This window comes from Plecotus auritus (assembly GCF_963455305.1).
Source record: "Plecotus auritus genome assembly, chromosome: 12".
Lineage (NCBI taxonomy): Eukaryota > Metazoa > Chordata > Mammalia > Chiroptera > Vespertilionidae > Plecotus > Plecotus auritus.
In genome coordinates, this window is record NC_137778.1 from 6,982,136 (window position 1) to 7,002,282 (window position 20,147).

General features: G+C 47.5%; 2 protein-coding genes across 2 annotated transcripts in view; both read left to right on the forward strand.

The window, feature by feature from the left end:
• LOC308237230 (sodium/potassium-transporting ATPase subunit alpha-4-like) overlaps positions 1 to 11,458 on the forward strand; it is a gene marked incomplete at both ends in the record, with an annotated part of 27,844 nt that extends 16,386 nt beyond the window's left edge. The window contains 8 exons of the mRNA XM_080647789.1: positions 1,390 to 1,579; positions 1,724 to 1,896; positions 6,135 to 6,271; positions 6,920 to 7,070; positions 7,635 to 7,803; positions 9,773 to 9,927; positions 10,084 to 10,207; positions 11,442 to 11,458. Coding sequence (XP_080503915.1) covers positions 1,390 to 1,579; positions 1,724 to 1,896; positions 6,135 to 6,271; positions 6,920 to 7,070; positions 7,635 to 7,803; positions 9,773 to 9,927; positions 10,084 to 10,207; positions 11,442 to 11,458 — 1,116 coding nt within the window. The remainder of the gene's footprint in view (positions 1 to 1,389; positions 1,580 to 1,723; positions 1,897 to 6,134; positions 6,272 to 6,919; positions 7,071 to 7,634; positions 7,804 to 9,772; positions 9,928 to 10,083; positions 10,208 to 11,441) is intronic.
• On the forward strand, positions 11,381 to 19,670 carry LOC308237770 (sodium/potassium-transporting ATPase subunit alpha-4-like). The gene is made up of 5 exons (XM_080648847.1): positions 11,381 to 11,619; positions 15,883 to 16,013; positions 16,130 to 16,231; positions 18,978 to 19,069; positions 19,362 to 19,670. Exons 1-5 carry the CDS (start codon positions 11,476 to 11,478, stop codon positions 19,388 to 19,390), a joined length of 498 nt encoding a protein of 165 aa, XP_080504973.1. The 5' UTR covers positions 11,381 to 11,475; the 3' UTR covers positions 19,391 to 19,670.
• Positions 19,671 to 20,147: the final 477 nt, after the last annotated feature.

Sequence of the window (20,147 nt, forward strand, 5' to 3'; positions counted from 1 at the left end):
AACGTAGGCCTTGCTGTCATCCCCAATAATCTCCAATAAATAGTCTACACAGATGTATTCGGCACTCAGAAAGTTAAGCTTTTTAAACCTTCGCAGCTTCTGCTTAAATAAGTCAAGGGGTTTCCTCTCCACTGCTCAGCGTATTCTCAGGATCACCCAACCGTTCTTTTGAAAGTTGCAATGGACCGACTTGGACCAGGTCGCACACACAGGCGTCCCCCCTTGCTTACCCTTGGGCAGTGCCATCTGGCCCTCTGCACCAGCTCCTGTCCTATCCACGTGCTGATTTCCCGACCAACAGGCTGTGTAGCAGGAATTTCCTGTGGACCCTGAGAGGCGCCCACAGAGAGTTCCTTTTCACAGAGCAGAGATCGAGGGAAAATGCAAAACCAAAGCTGGCCTAATTTCTCTCTCCTCCTGTGTGTTTTTATTCCTCAGGTGTCCTTCATGAATATGCCCTTCTCTCCCCCCACTAGCCACACTGACCCTGACCCTCACATTCGACACCCCCAGGGCCCACCCACACCATCCAGCCCCTCTCAGGGGACTTTCTCATGATTTCAGGAGAGAGTGGAGAGGCGACTAGAACAAGTAACCTATTTTTAAATTGTGTTTCACAGTTTTTAAAGGTTTTTTTCTGTTTTTTTGTTTGTTTGTTTGTTTTTTGCAAATATTAACTATCATACAAACTCAATGAAGTAGGCACTGCCGATCCTTTTGCATTTCATCAAAAAACACTAAGGTTTTGAGAAGTCAAATGGGTTGACCTGAGGCCACGAGGCGTTCCAGCCGGCTCAGGACACAGGTCTTCGGGCTCTAAGCTTTCTCTCCTGCCGCTCTGCGGTGCTTGCCAGCCCACCACTTCTCTCCAGCCCTCCAGGCAGAGAGGAAGCAGGGAAAGTGAGGCACCAGCTTCTGCCCTCAGCCTCCAGTGGGGCTGAGAAGACAGAGATCCCGGTGCAAACAATACCAGCTGGAGGTTCCCGCACAGGGGGCGGGGTGGTCTGGCCCTGTGTGGAGGAAGGGCTGCGTTGTTCTGGCACAAAGGAAATGGAGGGTATAAAATTGGTTGCCTGTTTCACCCTCAAAAACCTTTCCCTTGTCCTGGCTGGTTTGGCTCAGTGGATAGAGCGTCGGCCTGCGGATTGAAGGGTCCCGAGTTCGATTCCCATCAGGGGCATGTACCTTGGTTGCGGGCACATCCCCAGTAGGAGGTGTGCAGGAGGCAGCTGATTGATGTTTCTCTCTCATCGATGTTTCTAACTCTCTCTCCCTCTCCCTTCCTCTCTGTAAAAAATCAATAAAATATATTTTTAAAAAAACAAAAAACCTTTCCCTTGCCCCAGCCCTGCTCTCCTGTTCCACCAGTGCTTCCTCTCCTCTCCCTAGATGTCCATCCACCTTCGGGAAGACAGTTCCCAGGCCCATGTGCTGCTGATGAAGGGGGCTCCTGAGAGGATCTTGGAGTTTTGCTCTAGTTACCTTCTGAATGGGCGGGAGTACCCCCTGGACAATGACATGAAAGAAGCCTTCCAAAGTGCCTACCTGGAACTGGGAGGTCTGGGGGAACGCGTGCTAGGTGAGGGGGCTGTGGGAGAAAACCCTTGCAAGAATGGCATTGAAGTGATTCTGATTCATGGGGTGAAGAAATCGAGGATGTTGGGGTGAGCGGGATGGGGACATACAACGCTAATGACTATTGGTCCCTTCTGTCTCTGTCCAGGGTTCTGCTACCTGAACCTGCCTAACACTTTCTCCAAGGGATTCAAGTTCAATACGGATGAAATCAACTTCCCCATGGCTAACCTCTGCTTCGTGGGGCTCATAGCCATGATCGACCCTCCCCGCGCTGCCGTGCCGGATGCCGTGAGCAAGTGTCGCAGCGCAGGGATTAAGGTAAAGCTTGAGCACCCCGGAAGTTGCACCTGTCCCAGGTCGGGGCAGCAGTAGAAAGCCTTGCATAGAGTTGGTTCTTAATAATACTGCTTTAATTGATTTCTGTTTCCTTCCGCTTAGAATTTTTTTTCCGTCTTAAGAGCCTAAGAGTAAATGTCCTCTATTGTTAGACTCCTGTCTTTCATGGAACATTAGAATCATCAAGAGAACTTTAAAAATCTGATGCCCAGGTCACATCCCAGACCCATTACATTAGACACTCTCAGGGTGAGACCCAGGCATCTGCATTTTTGTAAAACTTGCCCAGAGAGTCCAATATGCCGAGGAGTTTGAGAACCAGTGTCCTAGGACAGTGCTTCTCCAGCTCATGTGCACGTGACATTGACCCCTTCTCTGTTCCTACCTGATATGCTGGATCCCAGACTTGGAAGAGGGCAGGTTACAGTGTGGGGAGGGAGCACAATAAAGGTATTTAAGGAGAGCTAGCTGCTATCTGTTAGAGCTGGCTTTATCTTAGATCAGTAGTCGGCAAACTCATTAGTCAACAGAGCCAAATATCAACAGTACAACAATTGAAATTTCTTTTGAGAGCCGAAAACCAACTTCTGCGCATGGGTCACGAAGTTTCAATTGCACTGTACGTGCGCACCCGCACGTGGTATTTTGTGGAAGAGCCACACTCAAGGGGCCAAAGAGCCGCATGTGGCTCGCGAGCCGCAGTTTGCCAACCACTGTCTTTGACCTTTGACTGTTGCCAGTTTGGAGGCAGCCTGGGCTATGCTAAGTTCAATGATTGGCCATAGGGGAGTGAGAGCCATGGAATGGATGTATAAAATTATGTTGAGTGAATTCCCTAATTACTACCAGATGTTTGGGGATGATCGAGTTCTTTGCAGAGACAGCATTATTATAGCACATCTACACAGACTAACCAGGTTATCCTGATATTCCCCAATGGTTCTGTATGCTAACCAGGTTATCCTGATATTCCCCGATGGTTCTGTATGCTAACCAGGTTATCCTGATATTCCCCAGTGGTTCTGTATGCTAACCAGGCTATCCTGATATTCCCTAGTGGTTCTGTATGCTAACCAGGCTATCCTGATATTCCCCAATGGTTCTGTATGCTAACCAGGCTATCCTGATATTCCCCAGTGGTTCTGTATGCTAACCAGGCTATCCTGATATTCCCCAGTGGTTCTGTATGCTAACCAGGCTATCCTGATATTCCCCAATGGTTCTGTATGCTAACCAGGTTATCCTGATATTCCCCAATGGTTCTGTATGCTAACCAGGTTATCCTGATATTCCCCAATGGTTCTGTATGCTAACCAGGCTATCCTGATATTCCCCAATGGTTCTGTATGCTAACCAGGTTATCCTGATATTCCCCAGTGGTTCTGTATGCTAACCAGGCTATCCTGATATTCCCTAGTGGTTCTGTATGCTAACCAGGCTATCCTGATATTCCCCAATGGTTCTGTATGCTAACCAGGCTATCCTGATATTCCCCAGTGGTTCTGTATGCTAACCAGGCTATCCTGATATTCCCCAGTGGTTCTGTATGCTAACCAGGCTATCCTGATATTCCCCAATGGTTCTGTATGCTAACCAGGTTATCCTGATATTCCCCAATGGTTCTGTATGCTAACCAGGTTATCCTGATATTCCCCAATGGTTCTGTATGCTAACCAGGCTATCCTGATATTCCCCAATGGTTCTGTATGCTAACCAGGTTATCCTGATATTCCCCAATGGTTCTGTATGCTAACCAGGCTATCCTGATATTCCCCAATGGTTCTGTATGCTAACCAGGTTATCCTGATATTCCCCAATGGTTCTGTATGCTGCGATAGCGTATTGTGGGAGCCACGTGGAGAAGGGCCTCATTTGCATTTCCAAGCGTTGACGTGGGCTGCTGGTGAGGAATAACACTGTGGATGTGCCTAAAAGTGATCTCATCTGGGAATTCGTGGATCTCTGCAGCAAGAAGTAACAATTGTGCCCACGGGTGGGGAGGCCCAAACAGGAGACAAAGGGGTGATTTTAGCCAGGATGGCCTCACAGCCTGAGGCAGAATGAGCCGGGAAAGTCTGAGGAGCCGTCCCAGGCTGGCCTAGAGCGGGCGGAGGCCTCTGTGCTTTCTGGGCCGCGGCTTGCTCTGCACACGGGCTCACAGGTCTTGTTGTAATTTCTTGCTTCTTCTGGACCCGACGCCGACAGAAATTTGGCAGCCTTGGTGGGGAACTTTGAATCCTCCCTTTCCTTACAGGGAAGGGAAAGACTTGCCGTGACCGCATGTAGTGGACACATGGGGGGTTGTCCCACAGGGAAGAGCCTTTCAGGGTCCACTCCGTAATGGGGTTGATGCCGAACTGATGGACAGCACTCGGCTGCTGGGAGAGGTCGGGTAACATCTGCAGGGCAGCAACGTTTTTACAAGAAGTGATTGTGGAACTGGTATTTCCCAGGTAGAGCCATGTGCTTGGGTCTTTGGAATAACTGATTTATTTAAAAAAAAAAAAACAAAAAAAAAAAACACGAAAATAAAAATATCTCATCTATTTGCCACTACCTGAGGCTCTCGGTAGCATACAGCGACCCGACCTGACCCGACCCACGCGGTGAGCCTGGCCTCCTCCACAAACCGCAGGAAGCGGTGAGGCCGCAGCAACGCAGCCAACCCTGCAGCGCGCCTCTCAGATGCATGCGAGCCAGGCAGAGGGTACAAAGGAACAAGAGGGCAGCTTGCAGGCCCGCGTGGGGACATCAGAGGTACAGTCAGCAGGAAGAAGTTAGGCATGGAATTCTTTTAATACTTGACAAATTCCAGGGACTGCCAGATGCCCTTTGCCTCACAGGGAGCCATTCTCTGCAGAACTGCGCTTCCACTGTCTGCGCGCATCTCCACTCGCTGTGAAACTGCGTCCTAGGAACTCGCTCTCAGGGTGCCTGGCAGGGAGGTGGTACTGCCAGGAGCTGCCACAGAACCGTCCGTTTGAATGGTCACTCTGGGCTAGGGGTGAGGGGCGTACCCGGGCGATACCAGGCCTGGCCTACAGCTCTCAAGTCACTGTTGATGAGCCACTGGGAAGCGCAGGGCACTGTGAGCCCAGAAGGCACCACTGAGGGCTCAGTCTGAACCACATCTGGAATCTTCTGTGCAGTTCCCTCCCAGGCCCTCACCTTATCCCACCCCCACAGGCCAACCGTGGTGAGGATCCAGTCCCCACAACGGAGCCGGGGTGCCGAAACCAGCAGTGTGGGTAACAGCTCATGGCGTGACCTTCCTCCGGCTCTGGCATCCCAGCTCAGCCACACTCCCTTCTTCCAGCCAGCCTGGGGTGCCGGTGTGGAACGATGAGGGCTCAGAGGAAAACTAGAAGGCTTACCTCCGTGCTCTGAAAGTAGATAGATGGGCTTTTCCAGGACCTCTGTTCCGGAAGCAGTTGGATAGTTCAGTCACAGTCAGACAGTGTCCCTCTTCCTCCCTCGGAGCCTGAAAAACCGGGTCCTTGGGAACTATGGGCATTGGTGCCAGGAAGCAGCCCTTCCTTCATCCCTTGGTTTGGTCATTGTTTGTTGCTGGGTTACTACGTGTTAGGCAGTATGCTAAGGCAGGAAATTCACCAGGCGGCATAGCTATACACCCCCCCCCCCCCCCGACACACACACACACTCACACAGCTCTCACCAGGGAGAGGCTATAAGCAATGGGCCCGCAGTAAGCAGAGAATGCTAGCAAAGCACGGACACCTGACCTTTGGGAAGGAATGGGGCTCGGGCTGGTAACAGCTATGCAAAAAGGGCTGAAATTTGGGGACACAGGGAGGCAGTGGGGAAAAGAGAGAAAGGAGTGAGACTCAGAATGCACCTGGGCCCTGATGGAATTTCGCTCGGCAGACGGGTTATTCCAGATATTCCGTTATTACCGTTTGTTCTATGTGTAGGCGTTTCTGTCTTTGCGCTTAAAGAAGCAGAGTAGCTTCTGAAGCAATTAAATGAAATTCTGAATATAGCAATATACCTAAATCTGACTTATTCCTGGAAAACCTAGTACCCAAATTGTCTTATATTTTATGATCTGATGATCCTGGCCCACCCACAAGGGTTGAAGCAAGAGTTCTTGGGAATGAGCTCCTGAAAGCAGTGGTCTGTGAGCTCTCAGAGAGAAAGGTGAGGGACCCAGGACCCCCCGGAAGATGATTCTCCTCCTCTGCTCTCCCTTCCCAACACAGGTGATTATGGTGACAGGGGATCATCCCATCACAGCCAAGGCCATTGCCAAGGGTGTGGGCATCATCTCAGAAGGTAATGAGACAGAAGAGGAAATAGCTGCCCGGCTCAAGATCCCTGTCTCCCAGGTCAATAGCAGGTGAGACCCCTAAAGAACTCAGATCTGCCATGTTTTCCTCTGTCATCAGCCTGCCCCACCCAGATCCCACTTACTAAAGTTCCTGAAGGATCCTGCAGCAGGCAGGATGTGCAGGGTTTACACAGTGCGACGTGAAATGTAATAGGAAAATGACCACGTGGGTTTCAGAAGACGTGGAACAAAGATGGAGACAGAGAAAGGGGAGAGATGGTTGGGAAAGGGGGCAGGGGATGGCATGTGTCCGTCTGGGAACAGTGAATGGCTGGGGACAAGTGCGGAGGCTGGGCTGAAAGGAAAAACAAGGAGGTTATAGTAAAAGTTGGTTATGGGGCAACTGATGAATTCTCAACACTCTGAACTAACCTTTTAAAATTCTTTTTGCACCCTGGCCGGTGTGCCTCGGTTGGTTAGAGCGTCGTCCCAAACACCGAAAGGTTGTGGGTTTGATTCCCAGTGGGGGCACATATGGGAACCAATCCATGTTTCTCTCATACATAGATCTCTCTCTCTCTCTCTCTCTCTCCCCCCCCCTTCCCCTCTCTCTAAAATCAGTAATAAATAAATAAAGAATCACACAAACCCATATCCTCCAGTGAGGATTAAAAACAAAACGTAATTTAAAAATAAAATAACATTCTTTTTGCTCAGGGATGCCAAAGCCATTGTGGTGCACGGCTCAAGACTAAAGGATCTGAACTCAGAACAGCTTGACTATATCCTCCAGAACCACACGGAGATTGTGTTTGCTCGGACCTCCCCTCAGCAGAAGCTCATCATCGTAGAGGGGTGTCAGAGGCTGGTAAGGAGGCAGAGGAGCCTGGGGAATCTGCAGAAATCACGTGGCATAGCCCAGGCCCACACCAAGCAGAGGAATGCGTGCTGGGCGGAGGAGACTCCAGAGCAGGGGTCCTCAAACTACGGCCCGCGGGCCACATGCGGCCCGCCGAGGACATTTATCCGGCCCGCCGGGTGCCGCTGCCTGTCCTGCTTAGCAGCTGACTGGTCCCGGGCCCGCAGTGCGCATAGGAATTTGTTCATAGTTTTGTTTTTTTAAACTATAGTCCGGCCCTCCAGCGGTCTGAGGGACAGTGAACTGGCCCCCTGTTTAAAAAGTTTGAGGACCCCTGCTCCAGAGTATCCCATCTTACACCTCAGAGATGGGCAGCAGTTTGTGGGCTCCCTGAGAGGTGTTTTTCCCCCCTGAGAGTTTTAATATATTAGGAGGAACAGGAGAAGGAAGGGCTAAGAGGCCTACATCAAGTATGATTATATCAAGCAACGAGGGATGATGAAATCAAACTGATTTGGGGAACTGGTCTTGAATCTGACAGTAATTATTTCGCTCCCTCTGCGCTTCTCCCAGGGAGCCATCGTGGCGGTGACGGGCGACGGGGTGAACGACTCCCCGGCGCTGAAGAAGGCGGACATCGGCATAGCCATGGGCATCGCTGGCTCCGACGTCTCTAAGCAGGCAGCCGACATGATCCTGCTGGACGACAACTTTGCCTCCATCGTCACGGGCGTGGAGGAGGGTGAGGAAGCAGAGTTGGGGCTTGACCCTCAGACTCATGTGGGAGCTGGTGTGCAGTGCTCTCCTTCCCATCGCCCATCATCCAACTTGGATGGTGCTGTAAAGACTGGGGAAATCTATTATATTTAAAATCATTTTTCTTGAAATATTAATGTTTATGGCATGCAAATGGCTAATTATTTTGTATCTACAATCTGGTAATAGATTTCATTTGTATTTTGTAAAAAAAAAAGACTGGGGAAAATCACTGTAAGACAAAATTTTGCAAACTAGATTAATTTGGTACTTAGACCATTACAATCAGGAGCCCTTTTTTATTAGATTGGAGGAAAGGCCAGATTATTTAGGAAGACTAGGACTGTACTATAGTATCTTCTTACTTTCATATATATATATATATATATATATATATATATATATATATATAATTTTTAATATATATATAATAATATATATTTTATATATATAATATATATTTTATATATATAATATATATTTTATTTTTTAACATATTTTATTGATTTTTTACAGAGAGGAAGGGAGAGTGATAGTTAGAAATATCAATGAGAGAGAAACATCGATCAGCTGCCTCCTGCACACCTACTGGGGATGTGCCCGCAACCAAGGTACATGGCCTTGACTGGAATCGAACCTGGGACCTTTCAGTTCATAAGCTGACGCTCTATCCACTGAGCCAAACCGGTTAGGGATATATATATATAAAATTGATTTCAGAGAGGAAAGGAGAGGGAGAGAGAGATAGTAATATCGATGATGAGAGAGAATCATTGATTGGCTGCCTCCTGCACACCCTACACTGGGGATCGAACCCGAAACCCAGCCATGTGCCCTGACCAGGAAGGATCATGATCCTTGATCTCCTGGTTCATAGGTCAACGTTCAACCATTGAGCCATGCCAGCCGGGCTATAGTATCTTCTTTCTTCTCTCATGGAGATTCAAGCAGGTCCACAATACATTCCAAGACATAGCCATCTCCCTGGACTACTTCATGCTCCATAATGTCAGGAGGGCCTCGTAGGGACCTATTCCATGAATGATGTTGACATATTAAGATCCATTGGAGCCTGACCTATAAATTGATTGCATGAGCCAAAATTATTACCTCTTTCCCAGAGAATTCTGAAGACAATACCCATTGGTAAACGAGAACTCCAGAACTCTGCATCCCAGGCTTCCTGCTTTCTGCCAGGAGCTATCTTACTAAAACTTACATAATAGGACAATCCACAGAATAGGAATAGCTATCATTTTATTGAGACCTCAGATGATCCAGACATTGTTCAGTATTTTATATTCAGTTCAACACATTTTTTTGAGCACCAACCATAGTTGTATCAGGTACTATTCTAGATGCTGGGGATGCAACAAACAGTGAGGGATAAAAAGACACACATTCCTGTTCTCATGTCATTTCATTTCTAGCGGAACAAGACAGACAATAAACTGTATAGTATAGTAAAGGACGCTAAGTGAAATGAAAAAAATAAAGCAGGAGTCCAAGGAGAGATTACAGTTTTTGAAAGGGTCATCAGGGAAAATATCAAACCATCTTACAAGGCAGAAGGTGAGGGGTAACCAAAGTCACAAGCCAGTTATGGCAGAAAATGAGATCAGAACCCAAGCCCAGGTTCTTTCAACTTCAGCCTTAATTAACCACTTTTCTAGTGGGGTTCACAAGCGCCTCTAAGTATTAACCAGGCCCAACCCTGCTTAATAAGCCATGTTGAATCCAGGAACGAAGAGTGCAAAAATATGGCATGTTAATAAACCCTGGCTCTAAGTAATAGTCACACAATTTAGAAACAAAATTTGAACCACCGAGGCCTAGGACCTCCAGACACTTTCATGGATCATGACACTGCTTTATGGTGGTCTCTGTCCAGGAGCAGGTCTGGGGGAGGTGTGTCCTCTCTATTCTTCTCATAGAAGGTTGACCATTCTCCCCAGGCCGCCTCATCTTTGACAACCTGAAGAAATCCATCGCATACACCCTGACCAGTAACATCCCTGAGATCTCCCCCTTCCTGTTCTTCATCATCCTCAGCATCCCCCTGCCTCTAGGCACCATAACCATCCTCTGCATCGACCTGGGCACTGACATGGTAAGGACCAAACCGGGACCCGGCTGCAGAATTCCTGTGAGATGGACTGAGTAGTAGGAGGAATCTGTGTCCAGGGACAGGGACTGAGCTGGAATTACTTCTGTGTTTCCTTCTGAATTTTGTGTCCCCCTGTTACTCCCACCCTCCATTCTCCAGGTCCCTGCTATCTCTTTGGCTTATGAGACAGCTGAAAGTGACATCATGAAGAGGGTTCCACGTAATCCAAAGACTGACAAACTGGTGAACAACCGTCTCATCGGCATGGCCTATGGACAAATTGGTGCGGCCAGAACGAGGGGGAAGGGAGTGGGGAATGGTTGCACCTGTCTAGTCATTGGATCCATCTCAGTTGGGAAGTCAGTTTGTTCTTAACAACAAACTGTGTTAAGCCATGGGAATACAAGGGACCATTGATCTGTGGTCTGCTCTTGACTTAAAGCCCAGTCAGGAAGGAACAAATATATATAAGACGATAGCATCTTTCCAAATGCCAAAAAAAGTGAGTATAGACAGGAGTAGAAAAACAAGCAGGCTCGCCAATCATGAGGATTGTCAGAACGTTTTATGAAGGAAACAGGACTTAAACTTGATGCTGAAAGATAGGGCTTAGATTAAGTGTGGTTAAGTGTGGGTCAGGGGGAGAAGAGAGGAGAAATTCACACGGTCTGGTTATTGAAGGGTGAATAAACCAGTTTATTCCTGATAAAGGAGTAGTGGAAAATAAGGCCATTGGTCCAGGTTTGAAGTACATTTGAAAACCATTAGATGTCTTTGTTCTTGAGTTGCCAGGTGCAGTAGGGTGTTTCAGGAGTAGAATGAGGGGTGGACAGGGAAGAGATTGAGGATGGGGGAACCTGCCTCAGAGAAAGACTTCAAAAGGCAGACCTTGGAAGGGGTCCATCCCAACATCTAAAGGAGGAAACACATAGAAAAAGTAGAGATTTAGGAGCCAGACCTATGTCTGAATCCCCATTTTACCACTTCCTGCGTGACCCTGGACAATGACTGAATCGTTTTTGTGTTTTTGTTTTCCACTTAAGAGACGTAAATAACACAGACTTGTGAAGACCAATGTCCACAGGCATCTGCACAGTGCAGAGCTCTGCAGTTAGTAGGCTATTGCTGTGGTCCAGGCGTGGGGAATAGAGGTTGTGAGTAAGGAAGAGGCAAGGGCCTGAGGAGAGAGAGGAGAGGAGAGGCGAGGACTTTGCGAGTGTTCTAATGTCAGAGGAAATGGAGAGGGAGGAGTCCAGCACTTACTCATTGGGGAGAGGGAAGAAATTTCCTTGAAGGTCCTTTCAGATTTTAAGATTATATGATTGAAAGATGACTCTGGGTTAGAGCTTAGAAATACACATCAGGCCTCAGAGGCCAGTCCAACAGAAATGATGGGATCAGATCATAGCTGGAAGCATCTTCAGCATTACAGCTCAGCACACACCAACCCAGCTAGAAGCAGGTCCCAGCTACCACCCCTTCTAAGGTCTGCCTTTTGAAGTCTTTCTCTGAGCCAGGTTCCCCTGTTCTGTGATCCTACCACTCACAGGGATGATTCAGGCTCTGGCTGGATTCTTTACGTACTTTGTGATTCTGGCCGAAAATGGCTTTAAGCCTATTGATCTGCTAGGCATCCGCATCAACTGGGAAAACCGATACTTCAATGATCTGGAGGACAGCTATGGACAGCAGTGGGTGAGTAAGAGGGGCAGGGGAGTGGATAGTGACTAGTAAGAGTGAAGAAGTGACGGGCCCTTCTGGCTGGGGTGACTCCATTGGTTGAGCATTCTCCCATGCACCAAAAGATTGCCAGTTCAATTCCCAGTCAGGGCACATTCCCATAGATACAGGAGGCAGCTGATTGAAGTTTTGATGTTCCGCTCTCACATCAATGTCTCTCTTTCTCTCTCTTTCTCTCCATCTCCCTTCCTCTCTCTCTAAAAATCAATAAAACTCTTTTTTTTTTTTTAAAGAGAAGTGACAGGGAAGAGTGGGTTTATCAAATTTTTGAAGAGTGGGAAAATGGAGGAAGCAGAGAGAGTTGGTGCCTTATCTCTAGTCCTATATGAGTATTGTAACTTTCAACCTCATTCTCTAATCATGTCAGCAAATGTTCTTTTTGTTTACATGACTTCATTTGTGTTCATTCCTACTGTCTGTTGTCTGTCCTTATCTTCCTGTATCTTTTGGCTTCCTGGAAGTCTTCTTTGTCTTGTCAACTTTTGAGGTCTGATTTCTGTTTTTCTATCTTCTAACCATCATTACCCAGAAATGAGTGCTGGGTCCTCTGTCTCCTGTTACACTCTATTCCTCGATGGGAACTCAAATAATTTCAAGTCCAAAAATCTATTTTCTTTGTATATCCCTCCTTTGTCATTCTAAATTTTTTAATTTGAGAGAGAGGAAGGGAAAAAGAGAGAGGAAGAGAGAGAGAGAGAAACATTAATTTTTTGCTCCACTTATTTAAGCACTCCTTGGTTGATTCTTGAATGTACCCTGACTGGGAGTTGAACCCGCAACCTTGGCAGATCAGTATGACACTCTAAGCCACTGAGCTCTCTGGCCAGGACTCATTCTAAACTTTTTAAACTTAGAGGATTCCTCTCTGTGGTAGTCTTTCCTAACACTCAAGATGAATGAGACCCAAACTGAAGCCCTCTAAACCAACACTATATGTTTAAGAATTTTAGTAAGCATGATTTTTTTAATCTGTGAACTAGAGGCCCGGTGCACGAAATTCATGCACTGGGGGGAGGGGGGTGTCCCTCAGTCCAGCTTGCGTCCTCTCCAATCTGGGAACCTTCAGGGGATGTCCGACTGCCGGTTTAGGCCCAATCCCACAGTGATCGGGCCTAAACTAGCAGTTGGACATCCCTCTCACAATCCAGGACTGCTGGCTCCCAACTGCTCGTCTGCCTGCCAGCCTGATCACCCCCTAACCACTCCCCTGCCAGCCTGATTGATGCCTAACTGCTCCCCTGAAGGCCCGATCGCCCCGCCCCCAATTGCCCTTCCCTGCCGGCCCAGTAACCCCCAACTGCCCTCCCCTGCCAGCCCGGTCACCCCTAACTGCCCTCCCCTACAGGCCTGGTCCCCCCCCAACTGCCCTCCCCTGCAGGCCTGGTCCCCCTAATTGCCCTCCCCTGCAGGCCTGATCACCCACAACTACCCTCCCCTGCTGGCCCGGTTGCCCACAATTACCCTCCTCTGCCAGCCATCTTATAGTGACCATCTTTGACCACATGGGGGCAGCCATCTTGTGCGAAGGTGTGAGGGTCAATTTGCATATCTCCTCTTTATTATATAGGATACTTCTGTCCCAAGTTCTAAGACAGTGGGAGATGTGACACCAGTTATTGCTAGAACCTTAGTACCATAGAGAGCACAGAGGCTACTATCATCATACTATAAAATGAGGACACTGAGTTTGGAAAGACTTAGTGACTTTCTCCAAGTCCTACTATGAATCCTAGAAGAGCTGGACTAGAATTCCAGATTGATTTCCTGCCTGATACTTTCCTACTTCACCATAGTACCTCCAACCAAGTGAATTGCAAATTTCTCAAAAGTATGTTAAAATCTGGGGTGTTGCCCTAGACCAGCCGTGGGCAAACTACGGCTGTTCTATCCGGCCCGCGGAGCCGAAAGAGCGGAGGGTTCTCTTGCTCTCCCCTCCGCTCCTTTACTTTGAATTTATATTAGTTCACACAAACACTCCATCCATGCTTTTGTTCCGGCCCTCCGGTCCAGTTTAAGAACCCATTGTGGCCCTCGAGTCAAGAAGTTTGCCCACCCCTGCCCTAGACGGTTTGGCTCAGTGGCTAGAGTGTCAGCCTGCGGACTAAAGGGTCCCAGGTTTGATTCTGGTCAAGGGCACATGCCCGGGTTGCGGGCTTGATCCCACTGTGGGGCGGGCAGGAGGCAGCCAATCAATGATTCTCTCTCATCATTGATATTTCTATCTCTCTCTCCCTCTCTGAAATCAATAAAAATATATCTTTTTTAAAATATGGGGTGTTGAAAAGATTCCCCTCACACACACTGAGCCTCATGAGGTCATCAGATATACGTGTTTCCAGCTGCCAACACTGCTCCAGAGTCCAGTGATGCCCTGAGTCCCCATTGTCCATATCACTTCAATCCTCAGCTCAAGCCCTTGTTAGTTTTATCTCTTTTAAAATATATTTTTACTGATTTCAGAGAGAAAGGAAAGGAAGAGAGAGATAGAAACATCAATGTGTGAGAGAGAATCATTGATCGACTGCCTCTCACACACACCCCTGCTGGGGATCAAGCCCACAATCAGAGCATGTGCCCTGACCAGGAATGGAACTATGATCTCCTGGTTCATGGGTTGACACTCAACCACTGAGCCACACCAGCTGGGCAAGTTTTATATCTTGATACCATCTCCCTGCTGCCAAGATGCAGCTTGACATGTATTCATTTATAATAAATTAAAGGTAATTAAAATTAATTTGAAATAACATCAAAGATATCCTGAGGAAATGCAAAATGGATTGAGAATAATTGTCCTGAGGCATAAGCTCCATAAAGGCAGGGTCTATGTCTCTTCCACAGCTGTGACTTTCAGATAATCGAGTACAGAGCTGTGCACCTGGAAGTACTCCACATATTACTAGAAGCAAGGATAGCTCCTTAGCTTCTAAATATCTCTCACCAGTCATTCCACTGATTACCACTCATTCACTCATTTAGCAAGTATTTCTTGAGCATCTTCTATGTACCAGTTACTGTTTTGGCCCTGGAGATATTGTAGTGAACAAAAATGACCAAGTTACTGGTCTTGTGGAGCATATAGTCTAGTTAGGGGCAGAGGAGGAAACAGATAATATGCAAATTTAGAACACAGTGGGTCGGTGGGGTTGGAATTGAGATACTAGAGTCAGTGAGATGGAAAGGTAAAGATAATGGTCAAAGAAAAAGGAATGCTTGGCATTGAAACTACAAAGAAATTGTAGCTATTGAGAAGGACACCCTGGAGTTTCACCCTGCGGAACAAGCAGCCCCAGATAGGGAGCGCTAAAATCTTCACGCGTTGACAGGAGGGCACGGTGGTCAGTGGCCGAGTGCAGTGAAGGAGGGCGGTGGTGAGATCTGATGCACACAAGGAGCTGATTGATCTTTCCAAGTTTGATACTTGGCTCCAATTTTTAGCCTTTGTTTTCTAATCGTTTAAGGCTCTTTTTTTTTTTTTTTATTGTTGACAAGGACACATGTGTAATACCTTAATCAATTAAGGCTCTTTATCTCCCTCCAACTACAACTTTGACCACATTCCACGATCTCTAGTATCTCAGTATTGTTCAGTCCTATGTAGCTTTAAATTCTTTATTCCATCTACAAGTCCTTTATAAACATGGTGTTTCCAGTCTCATTCAGATGCGCCTCTTCTGTGTTCCCATAAGTCCTGTGTGATCGCTCTGACAGCTTACCTATTGTACTCACATAGCACATCCCCCTTCCCCACTAGACTGTAAGTTCCTTACATGGAAAGTGTGAATGAAGGGATGGAAGAATGCTGTCTCCCATCTGGTATCACCCTCAGACATCCTCTCCCGTCTGCACTCAGACTCGCCTCTGGCCCAACCTTCCTTACTGGCCTCTTTTCTCTGACTCTGCTTTTCTCTTGAAGTCTGCCTTCTTCTCCTACACCACCCTCCTTATTAACTTATTCCTGAGCCAAACTGTGTGCCAGTCACTGAACTAAGCATGGGAGAGGGACGCGAAGATAAGTAAGACGTGACTTAGGACTCTTTCCGTCAGGCAAGGAAAACAACGCGTCCTACGGCATGAGAAGTGCTAAGAGAGAGAGGAGAGAAGTGCTGTTGGGAATCTGAGGACCTAACTCAGCCTTGGGGTCTGGGAAGGTGGCAGAGGGCAGAAGCCTTTGAGGTTGTCTGAATCCCTTCTGGCGCTGCCCCCCCCTCCCCGCAGACCTATGAGCAGCGGAAGGTGGTGGAGTTCACCTGCCAGACGGCCTTCTTTGTCAGCATCGTGATCGTGCAGTGGTCCGACCTCATCATCTGCAAGACCCGCCGCCTCTCGGTCTTCCAGCAGGGCATGAAGTGAGAGCCTCCAAGGGACCCAGTGCGCCCCCAAACCTGCACACAGTGCCGCACCATTGTCCCTTCCCCTCTCTTCCTCCCTGACTCCAACATACAATGAAGCATTTTTTCCCCAGAAACAAGGTCCTAATATTTGGCATCCTGGAGGAGACATTGCTGGCTGCTTTTCTGTCCTATACTCCAGGCATGGACGTGGCCCTGCGAATGTACCCACTCAAGTGAGTAAGGGAGGGATGCAAGCAGGGGGATCTCAGTGTCCAGGGATTATGTGCCTGAGCAGGGAAGGCCCAGCTGGGGCCACCTGGGAAAGTGGGTACACCCAATGTTGTAAATAGAACTGTCTGTGCTCTGACAAACGCTTCTTATTTAGAGAGATTAGGAACTGTGACAAGTGATGGCAACCCCCAGACATGCAAATTGGCAGAGTGACATCTTTTTTTGATGGTGATGTGTGGTTAGTTGTCCAAGGATACCTATGCTCAGAGCTGAAGTAATCATGAAATTAACCCAATAATTTTGTTCGTTTGCATGCAATTCTGTCGTATATATGCAAGTATGTTTTAATGTGCCTTCTATGTGAATTGGCATACTGAAAGTCTTGTTTGGTTCCTTGTTTTGTTCGTTCCTGTGTTTTTGTTTTTCACTTTAGTATATGCTTATGAAAAAATTCTGTTTAAAAATTTTACAGAGAAAACAAAACTCCCTTTCCACTCCACCCCCACTCACCTCCCCACCTGCATAGAAGTAACACTGTTAATGATTTGGTGTGTATTCTTCCAACTCATTTTCTCTGCACTTACATATTTTGCTCATCTTTCTGTCCCTTGCAGTGTTTTACACAATGCTTTGTATACTATAGACCTCAATTAATATTTAATAACAGAGATTGTCATTACTCTTAGATACTGACAATCCCAGATTTGAATTTCTTTCTTTTTTTAATTTTATAATTATAGTTGGCATACAATATTATATATTGGTTTCAGGTGCACAACTTTGTGATTCAACATTTATATACCTTACAAACGTAATCACCAGAGTAAGTCTAGTAACCATCTGTCACTGTACATAGTTACCCAGGTTTGAATTTCAACTCTACAGTGTATTATTCTGGTACCTTGGACAACTTCTTAGCCATTGTAAACCCCAGCTTCATCTGCAAAGTCTCAATAATACAAACCAGGCGGACTGTTGTGAGAATTAAACGCAGAAATGCATATAATGCACTGAGCCCAGGGCTTGGGTCAGAGTCGGTGCTTCGTTAAAAGTAACTCTGTTACTGTTGCTATTAATGCCAAAGTATAAGTAATAGTAAGTGCCGCTGAACATTGCCTGTTCTCCCCAACACTCTGTATGTACCTGGACCATGAGACTCATCACCTCATACTGAGATTATTTATCTTGTGTGTTTCTTTATCCTCTTTTCCTTGATTGCCTGAGCTCCTTGAGATCAAAGACCACATGTCATCATTGTTATTTCCCCAGAACCTAACACAAACACCAAGTAGACATATGACGATGGTTGTTGAATGAATGAATGGGTGGCAGTATGTCCATAACTGTTTATATATATATTTGTGTGTGTGTGAGTGTGTGTGTGAGTGTGTGGGTGAGTGAGTGTAAATAACTTTGGCCTAGGCCTGTGCTGTCCACTATGGTAGTCACCTGAGTTCTTGAAACATGGCTAATGAGATGGAAAAACTGAATTTGTAATTTTATTTAGCTTTAGTAAATTTTTTAAAATATGTTTTTGTTGATTTCAGAGAGAGGAAGAGAGAGATAGAAACATCATGGATGAGAGAGAATCATTGATCGGCTGCCTCCTGCATGCCCCCCACCGGTGATGGAGCCCACAACCCAGGCATGTGCCCTAACCAGGAATCGAACTGTGTGACCTCTGTGGTTCATGGGTCGACACTCAACCACTGAGCCACACTGGCTGGGCTAGTTTCAGTAAACTTAAAGTTAAAAACTAAAACAGTGTCAAATATTTTTCTATTAAAAAACCTTACTGTGTGGGGTGGACTACAAACATTTTCATTTAACCACTAAAAATTTAGTGTCTGATTTGCAATGTGCTATGAGTGTAAAATACTCACTGAATTTCAAAGATTTACTATTAAAAGAAGACTCTCTCATTAATATCAATGATATCAATAACATTTTGAAATGATAATATGTTGGCTATGTTGGGTTAAGTAACACATATTATTAAAATTAATTGTTTCTCTTATTTTAACGTGGCCACTAGCAAATATCACATTTCACATGTGGCTCTTAACACACATTCCATTCCAACAGCACTGGTCTAGGCCAGTGGTCGACAAACTGCCAGTGGTTTGCCGCTCTGTTGACTAATGAGTTTGCCGACCATTGCCTTAGGGAAAAACACTTAAAAAACATTTTAATGATGTACTAATGTCTTTAACCTGAAGTCAAAACTTCTGGGTGAGGGTAATGCCTTACGCAGTGCTCGGCAAACTCATTTTGCCGACCACGGGTCTAGGCCATCTCATTGTCATCCGAGAGAACACACGTGGTTCCGCTTCAGCCCCTGCCCAGAGTCCATCCCCCTGGGCTCTAACCACCAAAGAAGTTCAGGAAGAAAAGGTTCCCCATCACTGCAACTCGGAGTGTGCATGTTCCCGGGAAAACATTCCCACACGCCTCGTCTCAGATAGACCTCTCCTGCTTGGACAGCCTCCCCTTGGAGGGTAGAAGGCCTACAGGACTAAGAAAGCCAAGGGGGCCTCCCTCAGCAACGCCACAAAGTTGGTAAATAATCCCCACGCACACTGCCTAGACCCCTGCTGTGGCATTTATCTCTCTTCTCTCATCCCCAGACTCTGATCTCCTCAGAGGTGGGGACCAGCCCCCCACCCAATGCCTGTACGCTGTTCTCAGTGTCTGCCCTTCTCTGGCCCCTCTGTCTCCAGCCACACTGACCAACTCTTGTCTCTACAGGATACTCTGGTGGTTCTGTGCCACTCCCTACAGCCTTCTGATCTTCGTCTATGATGAAATGAGGAAGCTCACCATTCGTACTCATCCTGGAGGTGAGGCTCCCTGCACCCCACTCTGACTGAGTGGTCACCAGCCTCCTAACTAGCTCTCCCATCCCACCTGGTTCCGTCAGACCCACTGCTCTTCTTCCCTCCTCACTGCCTGGGCTGTGCATGGACCCCGGTCCTTCAGTCCTCAATTCCACCATCCTGCTCCTTCCAATCCTCGGTGCCCTGCGGTCCACCCTCGGGCCTCCCACCTGGTCCTCGCTTACCCTTCTGCTCACCTCTCCTTGCTGCCTCCCATTGCCTTTCTTGGGTCAATCTGGTCTCTTCTCTCCCACAGGCTGGGTGGAAAGGGAGACCTACTACTAAACTCAGAAGAGGAAGAGCGTCACGTGACATGGGCTGGTGGGGGGTTAGGGAGTATGTTTGGCATGACATCCGAGTTGGGACAGAGAAATGCTGGGGTGAATCACCTTGGATGAGAGAGACAGACCATCTTGGGGCTGGGCTGATCACACCATGGGGAGGAGATGGAGTGGGTTGAGGGTAATGAAAGCCCAGTCTGCGTCTGACTGGACCCAGCAGAGAGGGACCTTGTCCTGTTGAATCAAGTAGCCAGTCTAGACAGTAAACGTTTACAACATCTCTCACATTGCTGGACATGTCGCATCAGATTTGGGGAGAGTGGAGGTGACTGTGATGCTCTCATTCTAGATCTCCATGGCAGCCAGGCAGGCAGGCAGGGAAAGTCAGGGACTACAGCTGAGCTGGGAGGGGATCAGAATCAAGCACCATTGCGCTTTGAGGGCTGTTCCAGTCTTAAAGTCCCTCTCCTACCTGATGGAGCAAGGACAGGGCAAGTCCAGCTGGAATCAGAGAAATGGGAGAGGGGAGAACAGAGCAGCAGACCACACACGACGGGACCACAGCACCCACATGCAGTCTGCCAGGTGGGCTCATCCAGGCCCCACTTCGTTCCTCGGGGCAGCTTACAGAATCGGAGTTTTCGTGCTAGAAGAGGGCTTACTTCATCAGCGGAGAACCTGAGGTCAGAGAGGGTAAATGACTTGGGAAGGGTCGTATGGTGAGTGGTGGATGTGGGGCCGAGGAAGGCACTGGTGATCCC